The sequence below is a fragment of the Coregonus clupeaformis genome, chromosome 21, assembly GCF_020615455.1.
Source record: "Coregonus clupeaformis isolate EN_2021a chromosome 21, ASM2061545v1, whole genome shotgun sequence".
NCBI lineage: Eukaryota > Metazoa > Chordata > Actinopteri > Salmoniformes > Salmonidae > Coregonus > Coregonus clupeaformis.
Window position 1 is genome coordinate 17,895,768 of NC_059212.1, and position 20,703 is coordinate 17,916,470.

A 20,703-nucleotide genomic window follows, 5' to 3' on the forward strand; every position below is an offset into this window, starting at 1 on the left:
AAGCCTAGTTTAATTTTTTAAAACATGCTCAATGGAGAAACTATATTTTGAGTCTAGAGAAACCTTCCCTATATGTATTTTCTATGTATTTTGATGTTACAGCCGAAGGCACTAGCTAGCTACATTGTTTATTAAAGATGTTCTCTCACTGTATTTTCACTTAGCTCCACTAATATTACTAAATGTTATCCATTCTGCATTGCTTAAACCCTATTTTCTCTCCCTATGACAGGTGACAGCCATCACGGGCAGTGCGGAGTACTGTGAACAGCATGTTGCCTACGCCTGCCGAATGTCTCGACTGCTCAATACGCCAGGTAAAGAGGACATTGGTGTTTGTATATTAATTGTTGTGTAGTCATATGTACATCTGAGAATATTAGGACTATCTGTTTCTTTTGGGCAAAACTGTAGTATCCTTTCCAACAAAGACACATCAATTTAGGCATTTGGAGAGAGAAAATGGCAAGAATATGCTGTCTTCTCTTTCCCCTTCCCAGTGTTTGTTGTTGATGTGCGTAATCTGCCTCTACCATCAGTCCTATTAGCCAACGTACAATCATTGGATAACAAAAGACTAACTAAGATCACGGATATCCTACCAACAGGACATTAAAAACTGTAATATCTTATGTTTCACCGAGTCGTGGCTGAACGATGACATGGATAACATACAGCTCCGGTAAGACAAAGGGTGGCGGTCTGTATATATTTGTAAACAACAGCTGGTGCACGAAATCTAATATTAAGGAAGTCTCGAGGTTTTGCTCGCCTGAGGTAGAGTATCTCATGATAAGCTGTAGACCACACTATTTACCAAGAGAGTTTTCATCTATATTTTCGTAGCTGTCTATTTACCACCACAAACCGATGCTGGCACTAAGACTGCACTCAATGAGCTGTATGGGGCGGCTGGTAGCTTAGTGGTTAAGAGCGTTGTGCCAGTAACCGAAAGGTCGCTGGTTCTAATCCCCGAGCTGACTAGGTGAAAAATCTGTCGATGTGCCCTTGAGCAAGGCACTTAACCCTAATTGCTCCTGTAAGTCGCTCTGGATAAGAGTGTCTGCTAAATGACTAAAATGTAAATGTAAAAATGTATAAGGCCATAAGCAAACAGGAAAATGCTCATCCAGAGGCCGCACTCCTAGAGGCCGGGGACCATTTTTCTACCAGCATGTTAAATGTGCAACCAGAGGGAAAAAACTATAGACCACCTTTACTCAACACACAGACTTCTATGCTCGCTTCGAGGCAAGCAACACTGAAGCATGCATGAGAGCATCAGCTGTTCCGGATGACTGTGTGATCACACTCTCCATAGCCGATGTGAGTAAGACCTTTAAACAGGTCAACATTCACAAGGCCACAGGGCCAGACAGATTACCAGGATGTGTACTTCGAGCATGCGCTGACCAACTGGCAAGTGTCTTCACTGACATTTTCAACCTGTCCCTGACTGAGTCTGTAATACCAACATGTTTCAAGCAGACCACCATAGTCCCTGTGCCCAAAAACACTAAGGTATACTGCCTAAATGACTACCGACCCGTAGCACTCACGTCTGTAGCCATGAAGTGCTTTGAAAGGCTGGTCATGGCTCACATCAACACCATTATCCCAGAAACCCTAGACCCACTCCAATTTGATGATTGTGGACTACAGGAAAAAGAAGAGGACCGAGCATGCCCCCATTCTCATCGACGGGGCTGTAGTGGAGCAGGTTGAGAGCTTCAAGTTCCTTGGTGTCCATATCACCAACAAACTATCATGGTCCAAACACACCAAGACAGTCGTGGCACCACAAAGCCTATTCCCCCTCAGGAGACTGACATGGGTCCTCAGATCCTCAAAAGGTTATACAGCTGTACCATTGAGAGCATCCTGACTGGTTGCATCACCGTCTGGTATGGCAACTGCTCGGCATCAGACCGCAAGGCACTATAGAGGGTAGTGCGTACGGCCCAGTACATCACTGGGGCCAAGCTTCCTGCCATCCAGGACCTCTATACCAGGTGGTGTCACAGGAAGGCCCTAAAAATTGTCAAAGACTCCAGCCACCCTAGTCATAGACTGTTCTCTCTGCTACCGCACGGCAAGCAGTACCGGAGCCCAAGTCTAGGTCCAAAAGGCTTCTTAACAGCTTCTACCCCCAAGCCATAAGACTCCTGAACAGCTAATCAAATGGCTACCCGGACTATTTGTATTGTCGTACCCCCCCCCCCCTCCCCCATTTAGGTGTTGCTAGATTGTATAGCCGATTGTTATTAGCATTATGGCTACACATGAAGAATAGTCTTATCTATTTGATTTGGAGGCAAGGTGGCGTACATTAGACAGCGACACAGCAGTTGTCATCCCTTGTCATTACTCATAGAATTGAGCCGAGCTTTTATTGTAGTGGCTTTCTTCCCATCTCATGGAGAGGAGTCTGAGGAATACTATCTGTGACAAATGGAACTGGTTTATTCCCTCAAGCCAACCATAGGGAATATTAAAACTGAAATTCCATGACAGCCACAGAACCCAAAGGCTTGTCAGTTTCTTCCAACAATGTAGTGTTTTATTTTTTACCTTGTTGGATTTCTATCTCATCTGGCATTATCAAGCAACATCCGTTCTCCCTGAGGGTCCATAGAGTTCTGAGCCTGAGGTTTTGTCAGCAGTAGGGTAGCCCCAGCTCCCAGCCTGTAGAGTAGACACTGATTTGTGCATCACTCTGTGTATATGAGCAGCATAACAAGCTTTCATCGTGTCCTTTGGATGTGTTATGATCTGAGGCCTGACTGACTGGGACGTTGACAGATAAAACCCACACACCATTAGTGCTCCGTACACCTCGCCGCTCGACAGCCATTTAGCATTGTTGGCAGGATCAGTGAGCTGAAAGAGATGAGGAGTCAGAAATTCCTGGTCAGAGCTGCTGGTCGGCGGTAGTACCTCTCCCTCATATGGTAGTCTTATTGTGTTGGCCCCAGTGGTGCCCATTCATCCAGTATTGAGGAATAGAAGCTTACTCTACCTCCCAGTATCACCCCTGCTGGTATGCCTCTCCCCTCACACAGAGGGGAGACACTTGGCCTCCAGGCCCTCATCTTAGCCTGTCTGCCTCTCATCACCATAAAGAACCTGAATTATTGATTACACTATAGTCAGGGAATACCCAGAACCCCACAATCGTCCATACTGCTCCCCTCAATCTCTCTTCCTCTCGCTCTATCCATCCTCCTCTTTCGATCTACCCCAGTATCTCTGTCTCTCTCTCTCCATCTCCCCCCTTCTCTCCCCCCCCTCTCTCTCCCCTGCATGTGGACCAGTGTGGAACATGGGTACCTTGCAGGGGAACAGCCAGTGTAACAGCCTTTGTTCTCTCCCTGGAGCCTCACCGCCTCACTCTGTGTCCCCCTGGCTTTTACTGAAACATTTTTAGGCGATATCTGAGGCGTGTGATGAACAGACCACCCCTGTTGCTAGAAACAGCAGTCCCATTGTCCTTCCACTATTATTTCCCCATTGATGTAAACACTGCATAAACGTTTCACTGTCAGTGGCTTGATAACAGACCCCTTCAATAATGTACTAGCAACCAATTATTATTTTTCATAATATTATTATTTGTCATTCACTGAAGGGCAAATTCAACCAGGTGCTGCTGATAAGTAACAATGCCAAAATTGAAAATAGCTAATTAAATTTTATTTTCTTGTCTTTCCCAAATTACCGTTGTGTAAACATTGTTTTTTCCCACTGCTTATTGTTAAGCATGCCCATTGTTTGACTACTTGAAAATTCAAAAGCATAATTCACATTGTAAGCAGCAAAACACAAGAGTGCATTTTAAAGTTGTTCAGAGATGCTACAGTAGTCAGTATGATGTTGAACAAGAACAAATGCCCTGGGGAGTGTTTGTCTTGATAAATGATCTTGTTTGTCCATCTATACAAACAGACAGTTCCACTTGATTCCTCACACCAGTTATTTTCCCGTTCCCTAGAGCGAGTCATTTTTGATTACCTGGAGTGCTGAATAACACTATCTGTCTGTGCTGCTATTGGTGCGGGGGTGGAACAGGGTGAATAGCTGATTAATAGACCACATAGCTTGTCTCAATCAATAAAAAAGTAAAGTGTCAAATGGCGTGAAGGAAAATGGATCAGCTGGTTACACTTGTTTAAGGATCTAAACATAGGATTGTACATAACATAAGCAGTTTATGGCATCTGACGTATTCATCAATATGCATCAATAGACTCTTAATCTCAATTTCAAGGCTATTTGCCATGAGAGTTTGACATCAACAAAGGTAGCATGTTATTGTCTGTGTACCAGTAGAGAAGCGTAAACGGAAAACAACTGCTTAGACTATCTATGGTAATTTGTTTACTGTAGATATACACAAATAATATCATCATGCTTATGTATTGAGTATTTTGTTGTTTTGGTATGATTCATGCTGTTGTTATTTTGCAGAGAGATCTCCATTCACATGGTGGGTTGGCAGGGCCAATGAGAAGCATTTTTACTGGGGTGGTTCAGGCCCAGGGATCAAGAAGTGTGCCTGTGGAATCGAGAGGAACTGCACCGACCCAAAGTACTACTGCAACTGTGACGCTGACCAAACGCGGTGGTGAGTGATTGAACTCTAAACAAAACCATAGATTAAATGTTACAGTATTAAAATCTAAGCTAGATCGAGTTATCCTGAAATGTCATCATGAAATTAATCAAGACGTAATACGTTGTAGCACAAAGAACATTTTACAATCGTACTGTTTTTTTATTTTATTTTATTTCACCTTTAATTAACCAGGTAAGCCAGTTGAGAACAAGTTCTCATTTACAACTGCGACCTGGCCAAGATAAAGCAAAGCAGTGCAATAAAAACAACAACACAGAGTTACATATGGGGTAAACAAAACATAAAGTCAAAAATACAAACAGAAAATCTATATACAGTGTGTGCGAATGTAGTAAGTGGTCCTCTGTAGCTCAGCTGGTAGAGCACGGCGCTTTTAACGCCAGGGTAGTGGGTTCGATCCCCGGGACCACCCATGCACAAAAAAAAAAATTTATGCACGCATGACTGTAAGTCGCTTTGGATAAAAGCGTCTGCTAAATGGCATATTATTATTATTATATTATAGTAAGTTATGGAGGTAAGGCAATAAATAGGCCATAGTGCAAAATAGTTACAATTTCATATTAACACTGGAATGATAGATGTGCAAAAGATGATGTGCAAATAGAGATACTGGGGTGCAAATGAGCAAAATAAATAACAATATGGGGATGAGGTAGTTGGGTGGGCTAATTTCAGATGGGCTGTGTACAAGTGCAGTGATCGGTAAGGTGCTCTGACAACTGAAGCTTAAAGTTAGTGAGGGAGATAAGAGTCTCCAGCTTCAGAGATTTTTGCAGTTGTGCCTTTTGTAGTGAAAATATTCCTCTGTATCTCACACATTTTATTTATTTTTAATTTAGGAGAGAGGACGCTGGTCTCCTGGTGTATAAAGACCATTTGCCTGTGAGTCAGGTGGTGGTTGGTGACACTAATCGTGCTGGTTCTGAGGCTAAATTGACTGTGGGTCCACTGCGTTGTCAAGGAGATGGTGAGTTTGTTATCATTTCCAAACCTATGGTAGTATTTTTGGGCCATTATTCTCTGCTTTGTATGATTAGAATGCACAATCGTTGATGTAGATAGGCAACACACTGAGTGATTCATGTTTCCTGTGTTTCCCAGGTAACTACTGGAACGCAGCATCCTTCAACACGCCTGCATCCTACCTGCACTTCCCTACCTTCCAAGGAGAGACCAGTGCTGACATCTCTTTCTATTTCAAGACTTCCTCCTCTTATGGCGTTTTTCTGGAGAACCTTGGCAACGCTGACTTCATCCGCCTGGAACTAAAAGGTGAGTATACCACTACTCAGTAACCGGTCGATATACACTACCTGTAGACTTATATTATGGATGTGTGTGTGTGCAGTTCAATATCAAAGCTCTGGGTCCACATCTGCAAAACATTATCCCATTACAATATATAATGTATAGATGCAGTATAAATTCAGTGGTTTTGGACAGTGTTGGTAAGGCTTATTCACAGTAGATATCGACTTCGACTTTCCACTAAGACTTTCCACTATGTGAAAAGGATCTTGTCTGTCTTGTGGCCACAAAACAAGAATCTCTTGTTCCTACTAAAAACAAACCACCAGCCACTAAGCAATTGTCACCTGCCATGTTCCCTGAGAGCTACTGTAAAACACCATTCAGTTCTTACTACAGCTCCTCAGTCAGCTCTTGGGGACTGTAACAAGATGGGATATTGAATTTTGGGGGACCAGTGTGTGTGGACTGTAGAGTCTCAGTCTGAGAACATTGTGAAGGCGAAACCTCCCAAGGTACCTCTAGGGCTCTCCATAAAGGCTGCCGTCCATCTCATCGATCGCAGTCCATACTTCTGGCAGCTTATATTCAACTTCAGCGCTTTAGAAATCTCCACTCAGAAATGGCTGGAAATCAGTATTAACTTAAAGTTCACCAGCACAGTGGGAACCCTGTTTGGAAATGATATTGTTAGATGAAATTGGTTTCCAGTGACATTTAAGCATGATTTGTGAGCTGGTGGGAGAGCAGTTTCCTTCCGCTGGGAAAGATCAATGGTCAGAAATATCTTTGAGCTGCTTCCGTCGCCTCAGAACCCGTTGTTATTGTTTCTGACCCTTTTTCTCTGGCAAGTTTGAAGCTTTACTGACGCCATCTTTTGGTGCAATGCGTGGACGGTATTTGAGCAGTATTATTACAGTGATTCAGTTGCTCTAAAGAAACAGTGTCTCTTCTTTGGAGACACAGACAGACAATATTCTGTAAAAAACCCATTTCATATTTAATAGTTTCCCCCCATTTTAATATTCACAAGGTACAGTATTAGTCTGCCAATGGAAATAGATTTACTAAGCCCCTCGTCAGCGTTTGTATTTTAAACACTTTTAAACACTCTAGAGTACTAGTACGCATTAGAATTTCTTTTTAGAGCTTGGCACTGACAGTTGTTTTAATGAGACTTGGCCCCACTCCAAAATTCCTCTCTGAGCTTCAGGAGGTTCTCTGCCAGTCCTGCAGGCCAAGCATCTGCTCTGAACAGGTGGCTCTATGATTGACAAGGCTCCCCATGTCATCTCCACAGCTTCAGTACATGCTCTGAATGGAGAACAAATGCAGTCAGACAGCTCCCTTTAATATAGATCTATTGAGTCGGTTGGGACATAAAATAAAATAATGATTCTCCCAATGTGGTCCAGGATGAGACCCTTGGTAAGTGGAAAAGCGCTCAATCACAATCGCTGTGAAATCTCATAACTTGATGGCAGCCTGGAGTCTGTGATTTATGTGGATTAAGCAATCGGAGAGGGTGTTGGGTGATTAGACAAGTTGTCAGTATGTGACGTACGTCTCTGTAGAATTGGACCCAACAGGAGGTATGATGTCAACAGGGTTTCAATAAAGTAAATGATGATAGAGGGGAAAATGAGCGAACTGTGTCGTTGTGAAAGGGAGAGCTATCTCACTACTCCCTGAGGTATCTGTCTGCTTTACGCATTTATAAGTGTTAGCTGATAGGTACTTGTCAAAAACATATCTGGAAAGTGATACATTTTTCAGAGCTGTGAATTATACATTCTTATTTTAAAATCATCATGATTTCAACAACGATATTTCAAAGTGTAAATTATATAACTGTTTCCTTCACATTCATGAGAAAAGTCAACGCTGTATGTAAACAGACTTTCAATTTCGGTAAAAATGCTTGTTAGCTTTTCAACCACTCCTAAACAGACCAAGGTCTTTCAAATCTCCTGTATAGCCCCCGCCTAATCCTTGTTTCAAAAACTACCTCCTTGACCCATTTCCACCTCTTAATTCTGTTGTTTCTCACCCAAAAATACTTACTTAGGCTCTTACTTACTTATCCTCTTTGTGCCCACTTGCTCATAAGGCAGAGACAAGACCTCTCCACTTCTGACGATCCAAAGCCTGTTTGGCAGCACCCAGAACCTTGTTTTCTAACTCCTTTCCCTTTCTCCCCTCCTGCCCAGCTGCCACGGTGGTGTCCTTCTCCTTTGATGTGGGCAACGGTCTGGTGGAGCTGAGTGTGAGGTCGTCCACTCCTCTAAATGATGACCAGTGGCACAGGGTGGTGGCTGAGCGCAACGTGAAGGAGGCCGTGCTGCAGCTGGATGGGCAGTACAAGGACGTTCGCCCTGCGCCCCCACAGGGTCACACCCGCCTGGAGCTATACAGCCAGCTCTACGTGGGTAAGATATCCTGCTTACCTGCCTCCCACCACATAGCGTAATGATGATCCGGTTTATATGTTTATGTGAGTTAGACTACTGCTGCTCAGCTCATGGCGTTATGACCCGACTTATACAGGCAGCACTGTCGGATACAGGCCCACGCAGTTTTCACATTGCACACAACAACAATGTCAAAAGGTATAAGGATGTCAAGTCAACAACTAACAAGTCAAAAAACTTGAGTTTAGGATGAGTTTACCTGTTTGTTTGTTTTTTTTACCAGAAGTGTACTTTGTAACATAACAGTTGTTGTAAACCAAAATATCTAATATGAGTTCTTCTTGTCATAAACGTTATCATTCAGGTGCATCAGGTGGCCAAAGGGGGTTCCTAGGATGTATCCGTGCCCTGAAGATGAACGGTGTGACCCTTGACCTGGAGGAGAGGGCGAAGGTCACTCCAGGGGTTAAGCCTGGCTGCTCTGGCCACTGCACCAGCTATGGGCAGCACTGCAGAAACGGTGGCAAGTGCATGGAGAAATACAACGGTTACTCATGCGACTGCACCTTGACTGCCTATGACGGGCCCTTCTGCACTGAAGGTAAAATACAGTCACAGTCGTGTGAGAGAATAGTAACTCTAGTAACGTTTTTTTTTCTTCTCAACTTCACACTGTGGTTCAACTATAACTTTACACTGTGGTTCAACTATAACTTTACACTGTGGTTCAACTATAACTTTACACTGTGGTTCAACTAACTTTACACTGTGGTTCAACTATAACTTTACACTGTGGTTCAACTATAACTTTACACTGTGGTTCAACTATAACTTTAATCTGTGGTTCAACTATAACTTTACACTGTGGTTCAACTATAACTTTAATCTGTGGTTCAACTATAACTTTACACTGTGGTTCAACTATAACTTTACACTGTGGTTCAACTATAACTTTACACTGTGGTTCAACTATAACTTTAATCTGTGGTTCAACTATAACTTTACACTGTGGTTCAACTATAACTTTACACTGTGCTTTAGGGAGGCTAATATCGATTTGCTTGTCAATCTCTCAAACTTATGCTGATGTTTTGTATTGCTACCTTGTGTCTTCTCTGTGTATCAGATGTGGGCGGCTTCTTTGAGAGTGGAACACTAGTTCGTTACGACTTCCTTCCCGAGGGGGGCCTTCCAGCCATCAGGGATGTGAAGAGCCTGTCTCCCCTGCTGCCCACGGAGGGCAACCTGACCCAGGAGGAGCTGGTGTTCAGCTTCAGCACCTCCAACGCCCCAAGCATCCTGGTCTACATCAGCTCCAGGACCCAGGACTACCTGGCTGTGGTGCTCAGACACAATGGTAAGAGAGAAACTGCTCAAAGGGTTTGAAATGCTTGAGAGAACAAGAGAGCAACCCTGGCCTCCGTTTATAGGGTTTGAAACGCTTGGAGGGTGAAGTTAATGGCTATGTCAGCAAAGAACCACAGAATGTACTGTAAATTAGCTCAATAGCTAATTATATAGTGCAATGCAAAGGTTGGGCATGGTCCCGGGCACACATACATCACTGAAAAAGCAGAAAGAGAGAGTGATAGTCAATTTAGTATTTTGGCAATGTAAAGCATCATGTAAAATACAATTGCCACTTAAAGTTTGATACTCTTACCATGTTACTAAGCCTATCAGAATATGGACTGACAACCATATGAATTACGATGGTGATGGAACATTAGGACTGACATCTCCCTCTGTCAGGAACACTTCAGATCCGCTACAGCCTTGGAGGCCTGAGGGAGCCGTTCACCATCAACCTGGACCACCGCAACATGGCCAACGGGCAGCCCCACCACATCAATATCTCCAGGCAGGAGAGGAACATACGGCTGCAGGTAATAATAATGATAACAAATGATGTGGCTTTCTATCTCTTTTAAGCACTTTTCCAGCTGCAGGTGCAGTATGACCCTAGTGCTCCCTTATCACAAAGGGTGATCTATCACACAGTGGGATTTGCCGAAGTCATGAAATTCCCCCCCAAAAAAGTATTTCCTCTCAGACTACATTAGGCTGCAGGTAAAAATCATATAAATGATACAGCTTTATTTAAAGAACAATTTTCATCAAGCAGTTGAAAGGTATGACTTTAATGTTCTACTTGAGTCCCGGGGAAGGCACTGCTCTCAGTGAGATATTTGCTGATGTCACTTTCCCTGTCCTCCCAGACTACATTAGGCTGTTTGATAGCTACATAGACTATAGATATAGCACTTTTCATAAAGCAGTTCAAAGGTAGGACTCTAGTGCTCTGCTATCAGGAGGGGAGGACACCACTCTCAGTGAGAGGGATTTGCTGTGTCCTCTCAGACTGCATTAGGCTGTTGACAACACACCTGACCCACCTTTTCTGTGGTGGTTTGTAGTGCATTATGCTTTTAGCACAGTTTTGAATCTGTTTGTGTATCTTGGCTAATGAATGATACTGTACACTGGCATTAACTACGATTTTCAGAAATATACTCTCTAAAATCCACCACTAGGGGGTAGTAATTAACAATACAATACAGCTATGCTGGGTTTATAACTGACTGTAATATATCATGATTCATGACCATATGGTGTTATTTTCCAGTTGGATCATTACCCCCCAGTCAGCTACACTCTGCCTGATGGCTCTGACACTCAGTTCAACCTGGTTAAGACCATATTCCTGGGGAAAGTTTTTGGTAAGTGCCGATATAATCCATGTATTACTGGAGTGCAAATATAATAAATGCCATCTTTAATGCTTGCAATCAATGTATTTTATTTATGCGGAAGTAAGAGTTATGTGTACAGATCTCTTAGAATTTGCCCCTAAGTGATTTTAGGACTTTGGTTCTGTGTGTTCTGATAAAACACAGAACCATAATTTTTGTTGCCCATCCATGGCTAAAAATGGATTAGTCCTGGTTTAGTCCAGGTGTATTAATATATGTAATGAGTAAATCAATATAGATGGTAAAGGTGATGTTGCCTTGACAGAAAATCATGTTTTGATACAAAGACATGTACATGTATTTTAGTGGCCATATTGAACAATGTTACAATAGGCCTTGTCTAGGCCTTTGTCTTTGTCTGACTGATGTAGTACACCTCCCCACACCACTCAGATAAATGCAGGATAATAAAGTCTGGATCATAGGGCCATCAGGAACCACACTGCTGCAGCCATCAATACGTCAGTATACTGGAACCGGAGGAGGGATAGAATAGGAACTAGAATAATGTGATGTGGCGTGGCGTGGTGTGGCGTGTGTGATTTCCGCACAGGGAGGGAGCAGTACTGCGTCAGCAGGAGTCAGACACCAGTACACTGGTCCTGTTCTGAGAACAGTAGAATGCCCCATTCTGCCTGGCTGGTAAAGTCTTACGACTCCCCAGAGTGCTTTGCTGCTGCACTCTGTGAATAAATTAACAGACCCACAGATCTCTGACATCATCCTCAGGGAGGGAGGGAGTACAGAGGCCCGGTCCTGATCCCCATCCTGTACTCCTGTACGCACATCCAGGTTTTCTCTGAGCCTCGCTCTGTCTGTGAATGTATTAGCTCACTGATCCATGACATCATCTTTTCTCCATGTTTTATCTGGTCTGGCTGTGGGGAAGGTAGGGAAAGGAGTTGGACTGAATCACTCGGGGTGTATTCACATTCAGAGCTCGCTGGCTAACCAAGGCTGCAGGCACGTAGACACAGGAAAACAGACAGAGAGATTGATAGACGTATTGGCAGGAAGACAAAAATACTACTAGCTGGCAGGAAGACAGCGAGGCAGATACAGAGGTAAATGGACCTGGTGACTGACTGACCTGACTGACCTGACTGACCTGACTGACCTGACTGACCTGACTGACCTGACAGACAGACAGACAGACAGACAGACAGACAGACAGACAGACAGACAGACAGACAGACAGACAGACAGACAGACAGACAGACAGACAGACAGACAGACAGGTGTATAGCGGGCAGTGGTAGCACTGTATAAGGCAAGGACTTGTGCTCTGGATAGAGGGTCTGCAAGGTAGGGGCAGAGTAAGCAGCACTACATTTAGGGAGGACAACAAGGCAAACAGGTAATACTCTTCTGTATTTTACTAACTTGAGGTGGCATAGTGTTTTGGATAACAACATAACTGTAACTACACTAAATACATAGGTATTGGGGAGGACTTATTGTAAACCTTGACCTTGTGATTTGTGGTTGCAAGATTTGTTTTAGATTGTCATTTCCTATACAGGATATACTGTACTGTTGCTTTTAACAAACCTTGCTACTGTAGCTTCATCATTGGTTTAAGATGGTGAATTTTCTTTCTGTAAAAATTGGGATGTGTTCTCAAAAGTAAAGATCATGTATGGCGCAATGCATGGCTAATGTTCCAAACAGGGTGTGTTTTGTATTTTTTAACTGGGTGGCATATGAAACATCCTTCTTACATGTAACCTTAAAATTGTGAAATTACTTTTCTTTAGCTGCCTTTGGAGAATATTATATTGCAGTAGAATTGGATACTTTGTTTTCCCTGGTCTATTGGGAGTATATATCTGCAGTAGGAGCTTGTACAGTAGTTGCCTGTCTGTAATGTAGGAGGAGACTAGGGATAGGGAATACAGTATCACCAACCAGTGAACATAAATCAAACTGGGGAGGCTTACAGTATTGCAGTGTGCTGAGTAGTAGTGCATCGTGGTGGTAGACCAGTATTAAGTGATCAGGCAGCATCAGTCAGCAGCTCCACACAAGCACAAGATGATAAAGCTCTACTGTGCACTGATACGCTCAAGGCCTATATATTTCACATAGGTTGACAGGGATACCATGAGGAAGAGCTCCTATCTAATCCAGAACTACTGTTATGTTTTTATTGAATTTGTCTTGGTTTTGATCAGAAACTGGCCAGATTGACCCAGTCCTCATAGAGAAGTACAACACCCCAGGGTTCGTGGGCTGTCTGTCCAGAGTTAATTTCAACAACATCGCCCCTCTGAAGGCAGCGCTGAGGTCTGGCATCGTCGCCCCGGTGACCACCCAGGGCATTCTAGTGGAGTCCAACTGCGGGTCGTCTCCTCTCACCATCTCACCCATGGCTGCTGCCAATGACCCCTGGCACATGGACTCAGGTACAGTAAATCACTCTGTCTCAATCTATCCCCTTTGATTGTCCGGCCAATGGAACCATTTATTCATACTGTATCATGGGATTTGATTCTATTCTATTGAATTATTGTGGTTTTATGTCTTGTTCCATCATTTTGAATACTGCATTTTTACGGTAAGCACTGTAAGGCCTTTACAGTATGTATAGTAGATGAATTGTCAGCGTTCAACTGGCAGCACCAGCGGTCCACTCAGTTCTCCAAAGAGATCTGATATTTCATTATAACTTCAAGACGTTATATTTAATGGTAGTATTTTTCTTCTTCTCCAGATATTGTACCATTTTAAACCCATGTGCTGTGCTGTTTAGCTCCTGCGGATAGCTCTACAGGGTGGTTATTACTGGGTCAGTGTATTGATCCTGGGTGAGCTTTTCAAGATACATGAGATATATTGCTGGGAAACACAAGATCTATCTCCTGCCTGCTCTGAGAATGGTCTGCCCTGTACTAGGGTATGAAATTCCATCTCTCAGTGACTATGCTGCATGTTTAACCTATGGAGGCATATGTGAGGTTTCAATAGGTCAGATAAATTGTTTTAGTGGTACTGCTTTCGTAAGGATTAATATGAACAAGTTCAGTTGTCCCACAGCTAGTCCTAATGGAGGTAGTGGGTTGATCTTTTCAGTTATAGATTTTTACACCACTAAGAGAATAAGAGGGAGAATCTTTTTATCATTTGATCTGAGCCATAGTGCTCCAAAGGCGACAGATCAGCTGCTCCAAAGGCGACAGATCAGCCTTTGTAAGCTCCCTGTGAGGCATCTGGGATCCCTGCTCCACTGCGTGTGCATGTACGTGTGTGTGTACGTGAAAAAAAAAAAAAAACACAACACAAAGCCTTTCGTGAACTAACACTTGCACTTGATTTTCCCCCTACTAGCTCTGACTTTGCTGATAGCTATTTTATTGAAGAAAAATGTATTTACTATGACTGTGATGTGTGGTTGTCCCACCTAGCTATCTTAAGATGAATGCACTAACTGTTTGTCGCTCTGGATAAGAGCGTCCGCTAAATGACTCAAATGTGTGTGCGTGTGTGTGTTTTGGGGGGGTGATGAGGGATTTGCCCGGATTCTGCAGGATCCACTCAAATGGACTACAGTGCCCACAGAGATGTCAGCTGTAAAGAGCAGACTGCCCCTCTCAGCTCACACCTACTTCCCTCACAGACTCACATACTGTGCATATACTGCATGCTATATACACTGAGTATACCAAGCATTAGCAACACCTTCCTAATATTGAGTTGCACCCCTCTCCCCCTTTTGCCCTCAGAACAGCCTCAATTCGTTGGGGCATGGACTCTACAAGGTGTCGAAAGCGTTCCACAGGGATGCTGGCCCATGTTGACTCCAATGCTTCCCACAGTTGTGTCAAGTTGGCTGGATGTCCTTTGGGTGGTGGACCATTCTTGATACACACGGGAAACTGACGAGCGTGAAAACCCCAGCAGCATTGCAGTTCTTGACACAAACCAGTGCGCCTGGCACTTAGTACCATACCCCGTTCAAAGGCACTTATGTTTTTTGTCTTCCCATTCACCTTCTGAATGGCACACATATACAATCCATGTTTCAATTGTCTCAAAGCTTAAAAATCCTTCTTTAATCTGTCTTCTCCCCTTCATCTACACTAATTGAAGTGGATTTAACAAGTGACATCAATAAGGGATCATAGCTTTCACCTGGATTCACCTGGTCAGTCTGTCATGGAAAGAGCAGGTGTTCTTAATGTTTTGTATACTCAGTGAACAGTCATGGTCAAAAGTTTTGAGAATTTTTTTTTACATTTACATTTTTAGTCATTTAGCAGACGCTCTTATCCAGAGCGACTTACAGTTAGTGCATACATTATTTATTTTTTCATACCCACAACCCTGGCGTTGCAAACACCATGCTCTACCAACTGAGCTACATCCCTGCTGGCCATTCCCTCCCCTACCCTGGACGACGCTGGGCCAATTGCGCGACGCCCCCGTGGGTCTCCCAGTCGCGGCCGGCTACGATAGAGCCTGGCACAAGTATTGGCCTTCACAAGGTTTGCTGCATCAGTGTTTTTAGATATTTTTGTCAGATGTTACTATGGTATACTGAAGTATAATTACAAGCATTCCATAAGTGTCAAAGGCTTTTATTGACAATTACATTAAGTTTATGCAAAGAGTCAATATTTGCAGTGTTGACGCTTCTTTTTCAAGACCTCTGCAATCCGCCCTGGCATGCTGTCAATTAACTTCTGGGCCACATCCTGACTGATGGCAGCCCATTCTTGCATAATCAATTCTTGGAGTTTGTCAGAATTTGTGGGTTTTTGTTTGTCCACCCGCCTCTTGAGGATTGACCACAAGTTCTCAATGGGATTAAGGTCTGGGGAGTTTCCTGGCCATGGACCCAAAATGTTGATGTTTTGTTCCCCAAGCCACTTAGTTATCACTTTTGCCTTATGGCAAGGTGCTCCATCATGCTGGAAAAGGCATTGTTCGTCACCAAACTGTTCTTGGATGGTTGGGAGAAGTTGCTCTCTGAGGATGTGTTGGTACCATTCTTTATTCATGGCTGTGTTCTTAGGCAAAATTGTGAGTGAGCCCACTCCCTTGGCTGAGAAGCAACCCCACACATGAATGGTCTCAGGATGCTTTACTGTTGGACACAGGACTGATGGTAGCGCTCACCTTGTCTTCTCTGGACAAGCTTTTTTCCGGATGCCCCAAACAATCGGAAAGGGGATTCATCAGAGAAAATGACTTTACCCCAGTCCTCAGCAGTCCAATCCCTGTACCTTTTGCAGAATATCAGTCTGTCCCTGATGTTTTTCCTGGAGAGAAGTGGCTTCCTCGCTGCCCTTCTTGACACCAGGCCATCCTCCAAAAGTCTTCGCTTAACTGTGCGTGCAGATGCACTCTCACCTGCCTGCTGCCATTCCTGAGCAAGCTCTGCACTGGTGGTGCCCCGATCCCGCAGCTGAATCAACTTTAGGAGACGGTCCTGGCGCTTACTGGACTTTCCTGGGCGCCCTGACGCCTTCTTCACAACAATTGAACCTCTCTCCTTGAAGTTCTTGATGATCCGATAAATGGTTGATTTAGATGCAATCTTACTAGCAGCAATATCCTTGCCTGTGAAGCCCTTTTTGTGCAAAGCAATGATGACGGCACATGTTTCCTTGCAGGTAACCATGGTTAACAAAGGAAGAACAATTATTTCAAGCACCACCCTCCTTTTAAAGCTTCCAGTCTGTTATTCTAACTCAATCAGCATGACAGAGTGATCTCCAGCCTTGTCCTCGTCAACACTCTCACCTGTGTTAACGAGAGAATCACTGACATGATGTCAGCTGATCTTTTTGTGGCAGGGCTGAAATGCAGTGGAAATGTATTTTGGGGATTAAGTTCATTTTCATGGCAAAGAGGGACTTTGCAATTAATTGCAATTCATCTGATCACTCTTCATAACATTCTGGAGTATATGCAAATTGCCATCATAAAAACTGAGACTTTGTGAAAATTAATATTTGTGTCATTCTCAAAACGTTTGACCACGACTGTATATCTCCTGTCCTGTTTTTTTTGTCAAATGTCAAAGTGTGCCAGTTTACAATTTACATATTCTGTCTCTGTGTTAGAGCATTTACATTTTTTTGCGTTGTTGGATTATTTTGGGTTGGAGATATTTTGTAGTTGAAATCAGTTTTTGTTTACTTTTTCAGCTGGTGCTGTATTCCCATTCAATGAGGAAAGAGTTAGCCGGGATGGAGTTGATCAGAACTCTGCAGTTATCGGAGGTGAGTAGGAGCAGTAATCAACTCGCCTACTATACAGGTTTGTTGATGTTTTTAAAGGTAATGTTCCTCATAATGTCCTTTGTACTTGCAGGTATCATTGCTGTGGTCATCTTCATCATCCTCTGCACCCTGGTGTTCCTGATTCGCCATATGTTCCGTCACAAGGGCTCCTACCACACCAATGAGGCCAAAGGGGCGGAGTCTGCGGACTGTGCCGATGCAGCCATCATTGTCAATGATCCTGCCTTCACAGAAACCATCGATGAGAGCAAGAAGGAGTGGTTCATCTAATTTCATCTAATTGGACATTCACATTTTGGTACTGGGCAGAGGTGTGCCCATTGCTCTTCGCTGTGTGAAGGCAAGGCTTTCTTTGATGATGATGAGTGATGAATGAATAATGTGTAAATGGGGACTAGGGAGATGTCCCCATGGACTAGATGTGTGCATTGGCTGGCTTGTCTATAATGTATTTACATTGAGTGAGGAATTTTGTCAACATGATATCAGTCATTCACATGGAGCCATTATTTCAACCACTGCATCCATTGGACTGGGGGGGAATGATATCACGTTTTAATTTATTTTTGCATTACAGTTGATATGTCTTAATGATTTGAGCTTTGATTGTAGAGATGTTTATGCCTGCATTTAGTGGGTCAAGCACACACTGTACACTTCTATTTCCTTTGCTGCCAAATGAGTTGCTTAGAGACAAGAATATCCCTACACAGTTTAAAAAACAAAGGTTTATGTCACAGACATTGACATTTGATTGTATTGTATTGTAATGTGTTGATTTGATTGCACTGCAGTCCTTTTTGTGTGTATAATACAATGGCATGCTTCAAGATTATGGCATCCCTTCATTGCACTATTCCAGACAGTAGTGCTTGTATTTCCTCACAAATGTGTCTTTTATCTCGACGGTTTTTCTTTTTTTGTACCAAATTATTCAGCGTGCTTTATCTGTTTTGCCCAGTCTTGCTACATATGATGATGGTTCTTGATGGAAAGATTGTAATCTGGTATGATATGACAGGTTCACATTTGGGGACATTGTGACTTTTGAGAGGGAATTGCTATGATATTGTTATGAAAAGGTTTATTGTACAAACAAGCATCATATCAGTTATAGAAATGACAATATCTGGCTTAATCCAACGTGCCTTCAGGGTTCAGCCACTTAGCCTTCCGTGTTGGACTATTTCATTATGGGCACACTGACTGTACCTTGAATATCTAACAATAGAAATACTCTAGGGCCAATAGGGATGTATTTATGATGGTTGCTATTTGCTAAAAGGAAAATGTAAAGAACATGGCTTAAGTTCAGCTGTCTCCATGGACAGTGATACACTATACACATTTAACTAATGCCTGAACTTGTATGTCTTTGTTGGTATCATGTGGTACTATAGGTAATATTTTACTGTATATGATTGTTTGAGTACAGTGAGGTTGTATGTTTTATGTCTAATCATTTTATTTCCTTATTTATTTGCTTATTTTCAGAATGCCCCACAATATTAAACGGTTTTTCTCTTACAACTGCCAACAAGACTCGTAGCACAAGTATGGTTTCTATGTCAGCCTTTCCCACGTTAAGATGCTCATATCCACATCATGTGGGTTGGGAATTTCTGTGATTAATTCAGAGTGGCATAACACAGACAACACAGTGTGTGCTGAAGACAAGACTGGGGGATTAGAGGAGCTATGGGGAATGTAGACAGCATGAGCGAGAGTAATGAAAACCTTTGCAATGAACATGAAATGATTAGCTGAAGACTGTAGCAGTATTCTGCAAACAGAAGGCGTCCTTACATTTGACATTTTAGTCATTTAGCAGATGCTCTTATCCAGAGCGACTTACAGGAGCAATTAGGGTTAAGTGCCTTGCTCAAGGGCACATCGACAGATTTTTCACCTAGTCGGCTCTGGGATTAGAACCAGCGACCTTTCGGTTACTGGCACAACGCTCTTAACCACTAAGCTACCTGCCACTAGCCGTCCTCCTTTACATATGTCAGCATTCCACATGCCCACAGCAATTTTTCACCACTTATTATTTTGTAATTTTTTCATTATATATATATATACAGTGGGGAGAACAAGTATTTGATACACTGCCGATTTTGCAGGTTCCTACTTACAAAGCATGTAGAGGTCTGTAATTTTTATCATAGGTACACTTCAACTGTGAGAGACGGAATCTAAAACAAAAATCCAGAAAATCACATTGTATGATTTTTAAGTAATTAATTTGCCCTCCTGTTCTCCACTCATTACCTGTATTAACTGCACCTGTTTGAACTCGTTACCTGTATAAAAGACACCTGTCCACACACTCAATCAAACAAACTCCAACCTCTCCACAATGGCCAAGACCAGAGAGCTGTGTAAGGACATCAGGGATAAAATTGTAGACCTGCACAAGGCTGGGATGGGCTACAGGACAATAGGCAAGCAGCTTGGTGAGAAGGCAACAACTGTTGGCGCAATTATTAGAAAATGGAAGAAGTTCATGATGACGGTCAATCACCCTCGGTCTGGGGCTCCATGCAAGATCTCACCTCGTGGGGCATCAATGATCATGAGGAAGGTGAGGGATCAGCCCAGAACTACACGGCAGGACCTGGTCAATGACCTGAAGAGAGCTGGGACCACAGTCTCAAAGAAAACCATTAGTAACACACTACGCCGTCATGGATTAAAATCCTGCAGCGCACGCAAGGTCCCCCTGCTCAAGCCAGCGCATGTCCAGGCCCGTCTGAAGTTTGCCAATGACCATCTGGATGATCCAGAGGAGGAATGGGAGAAGGTCATGTGGTCTGATGAGACAAAAATAGAGCTTTTTGGTCTAAACTCCACTCACCGTGTTTGGAGGAAGAAGAAGGATGAGTACAACCCCAAGAACACCATCCCAACCGTGAAGCATGGAGGTGGAAACATCATTCTTTGGGGATGCTTTTCTGCAAAGGAGACAGGACGACTGCACCGTATTGAGGGGAGGATGGATGGCGCCATGTATCGCGAGATCTTGGCCAACAACCTCCTTCCCTCAGTAAGAGCATTGAAGATGGGTCGTGGCTGGGTCTTCCAACATGACAACGACCCGAAACACACAGCCAGGGCAACTAAGGAGTGGCTCCGTAAGAAGCATCTCAAGGTCCTGGAGTGGCCTAGCCAGTCTCCAGACCTGAACCCAATAGAAAATATTTGGAGGGAGCTGAAAGTCTGTATTGCCCAGCGACAGCCCCGAAACCTGAAGGATCTGGAGAAGGTTTGTATGGAGGAGTGGGCCAAAATCCCTGCTGCAGTGTGTGCAAACCTGGTCAAGACCTACAGGAAACATATGATCTCTGTATTTGCAAACAAAGGTTTCTGTACCAAATATTAAGTTCTGCTTTTCTGATGTATCA

General features: G+C 43.3%; 1 protein-coding gene across 1 annotated transcript in view; it reads left to right on the plus strand.

The window, feature by feature from the left end:
• Positions 1 to 18,836, plus strand: part of cntnap2b (contactin associated protein 2b) — a 73,945-nt gene extending 55,109 nt beyond the window's left edge. The window contains exons 14-25 of the mRNA XM_041842156.2: positions 233 to 317; positions 4,468 to 4,624; positions 5,479 to 5,606; positions 5,741 to 5,911; positions 8,098 to 8,316; positions 8,663 to 8,899; positions 9,425 to 9,655; positions 10,051 to 10,184; positions 10,925 to 11,018; positions 13,226 to 13,456; positions 17,204 to 17,278; positions 17,370 to 18,836. Coding sequence (XP_041698090.1) covers positions 233 to 317; positions 4,468 to 4,624; positions 5,479 to 5,606; positions 5,741 to 5,911; positions 8,098 to 8,316; positions 8,663 to 8,899; positions 9,425 to 9,655; positions 10,051 to 10,184; positions 10,925 to 11,018; positions 13,226 to 13,456; positions 17,204 to 17,278; positions 17,370 to 17,569 — 1,962 coding nt within the window. The 3' untranslated portion in view covers positions 17,570 to 18,836. The remainder of the gene's footprint in view (positions 1 to 232; positions 318 to 4,467; positions 4,625 to 5,478; positions 5,607 to 5,740; positions 5,912 to 8,097; positions 8,317 to 8,662; positions 8,900 to 9,424; positions 9,656 to 10,050; positions 10,185 to 10,924; positions 11,019 to 13,225; positions 13,457 to 17,203; positions 17,279 to 17,369) is intronic.
• The last annotated feature ends 1,867 nt before the right edge of the window (positions 18,837 to 20,703 follow it).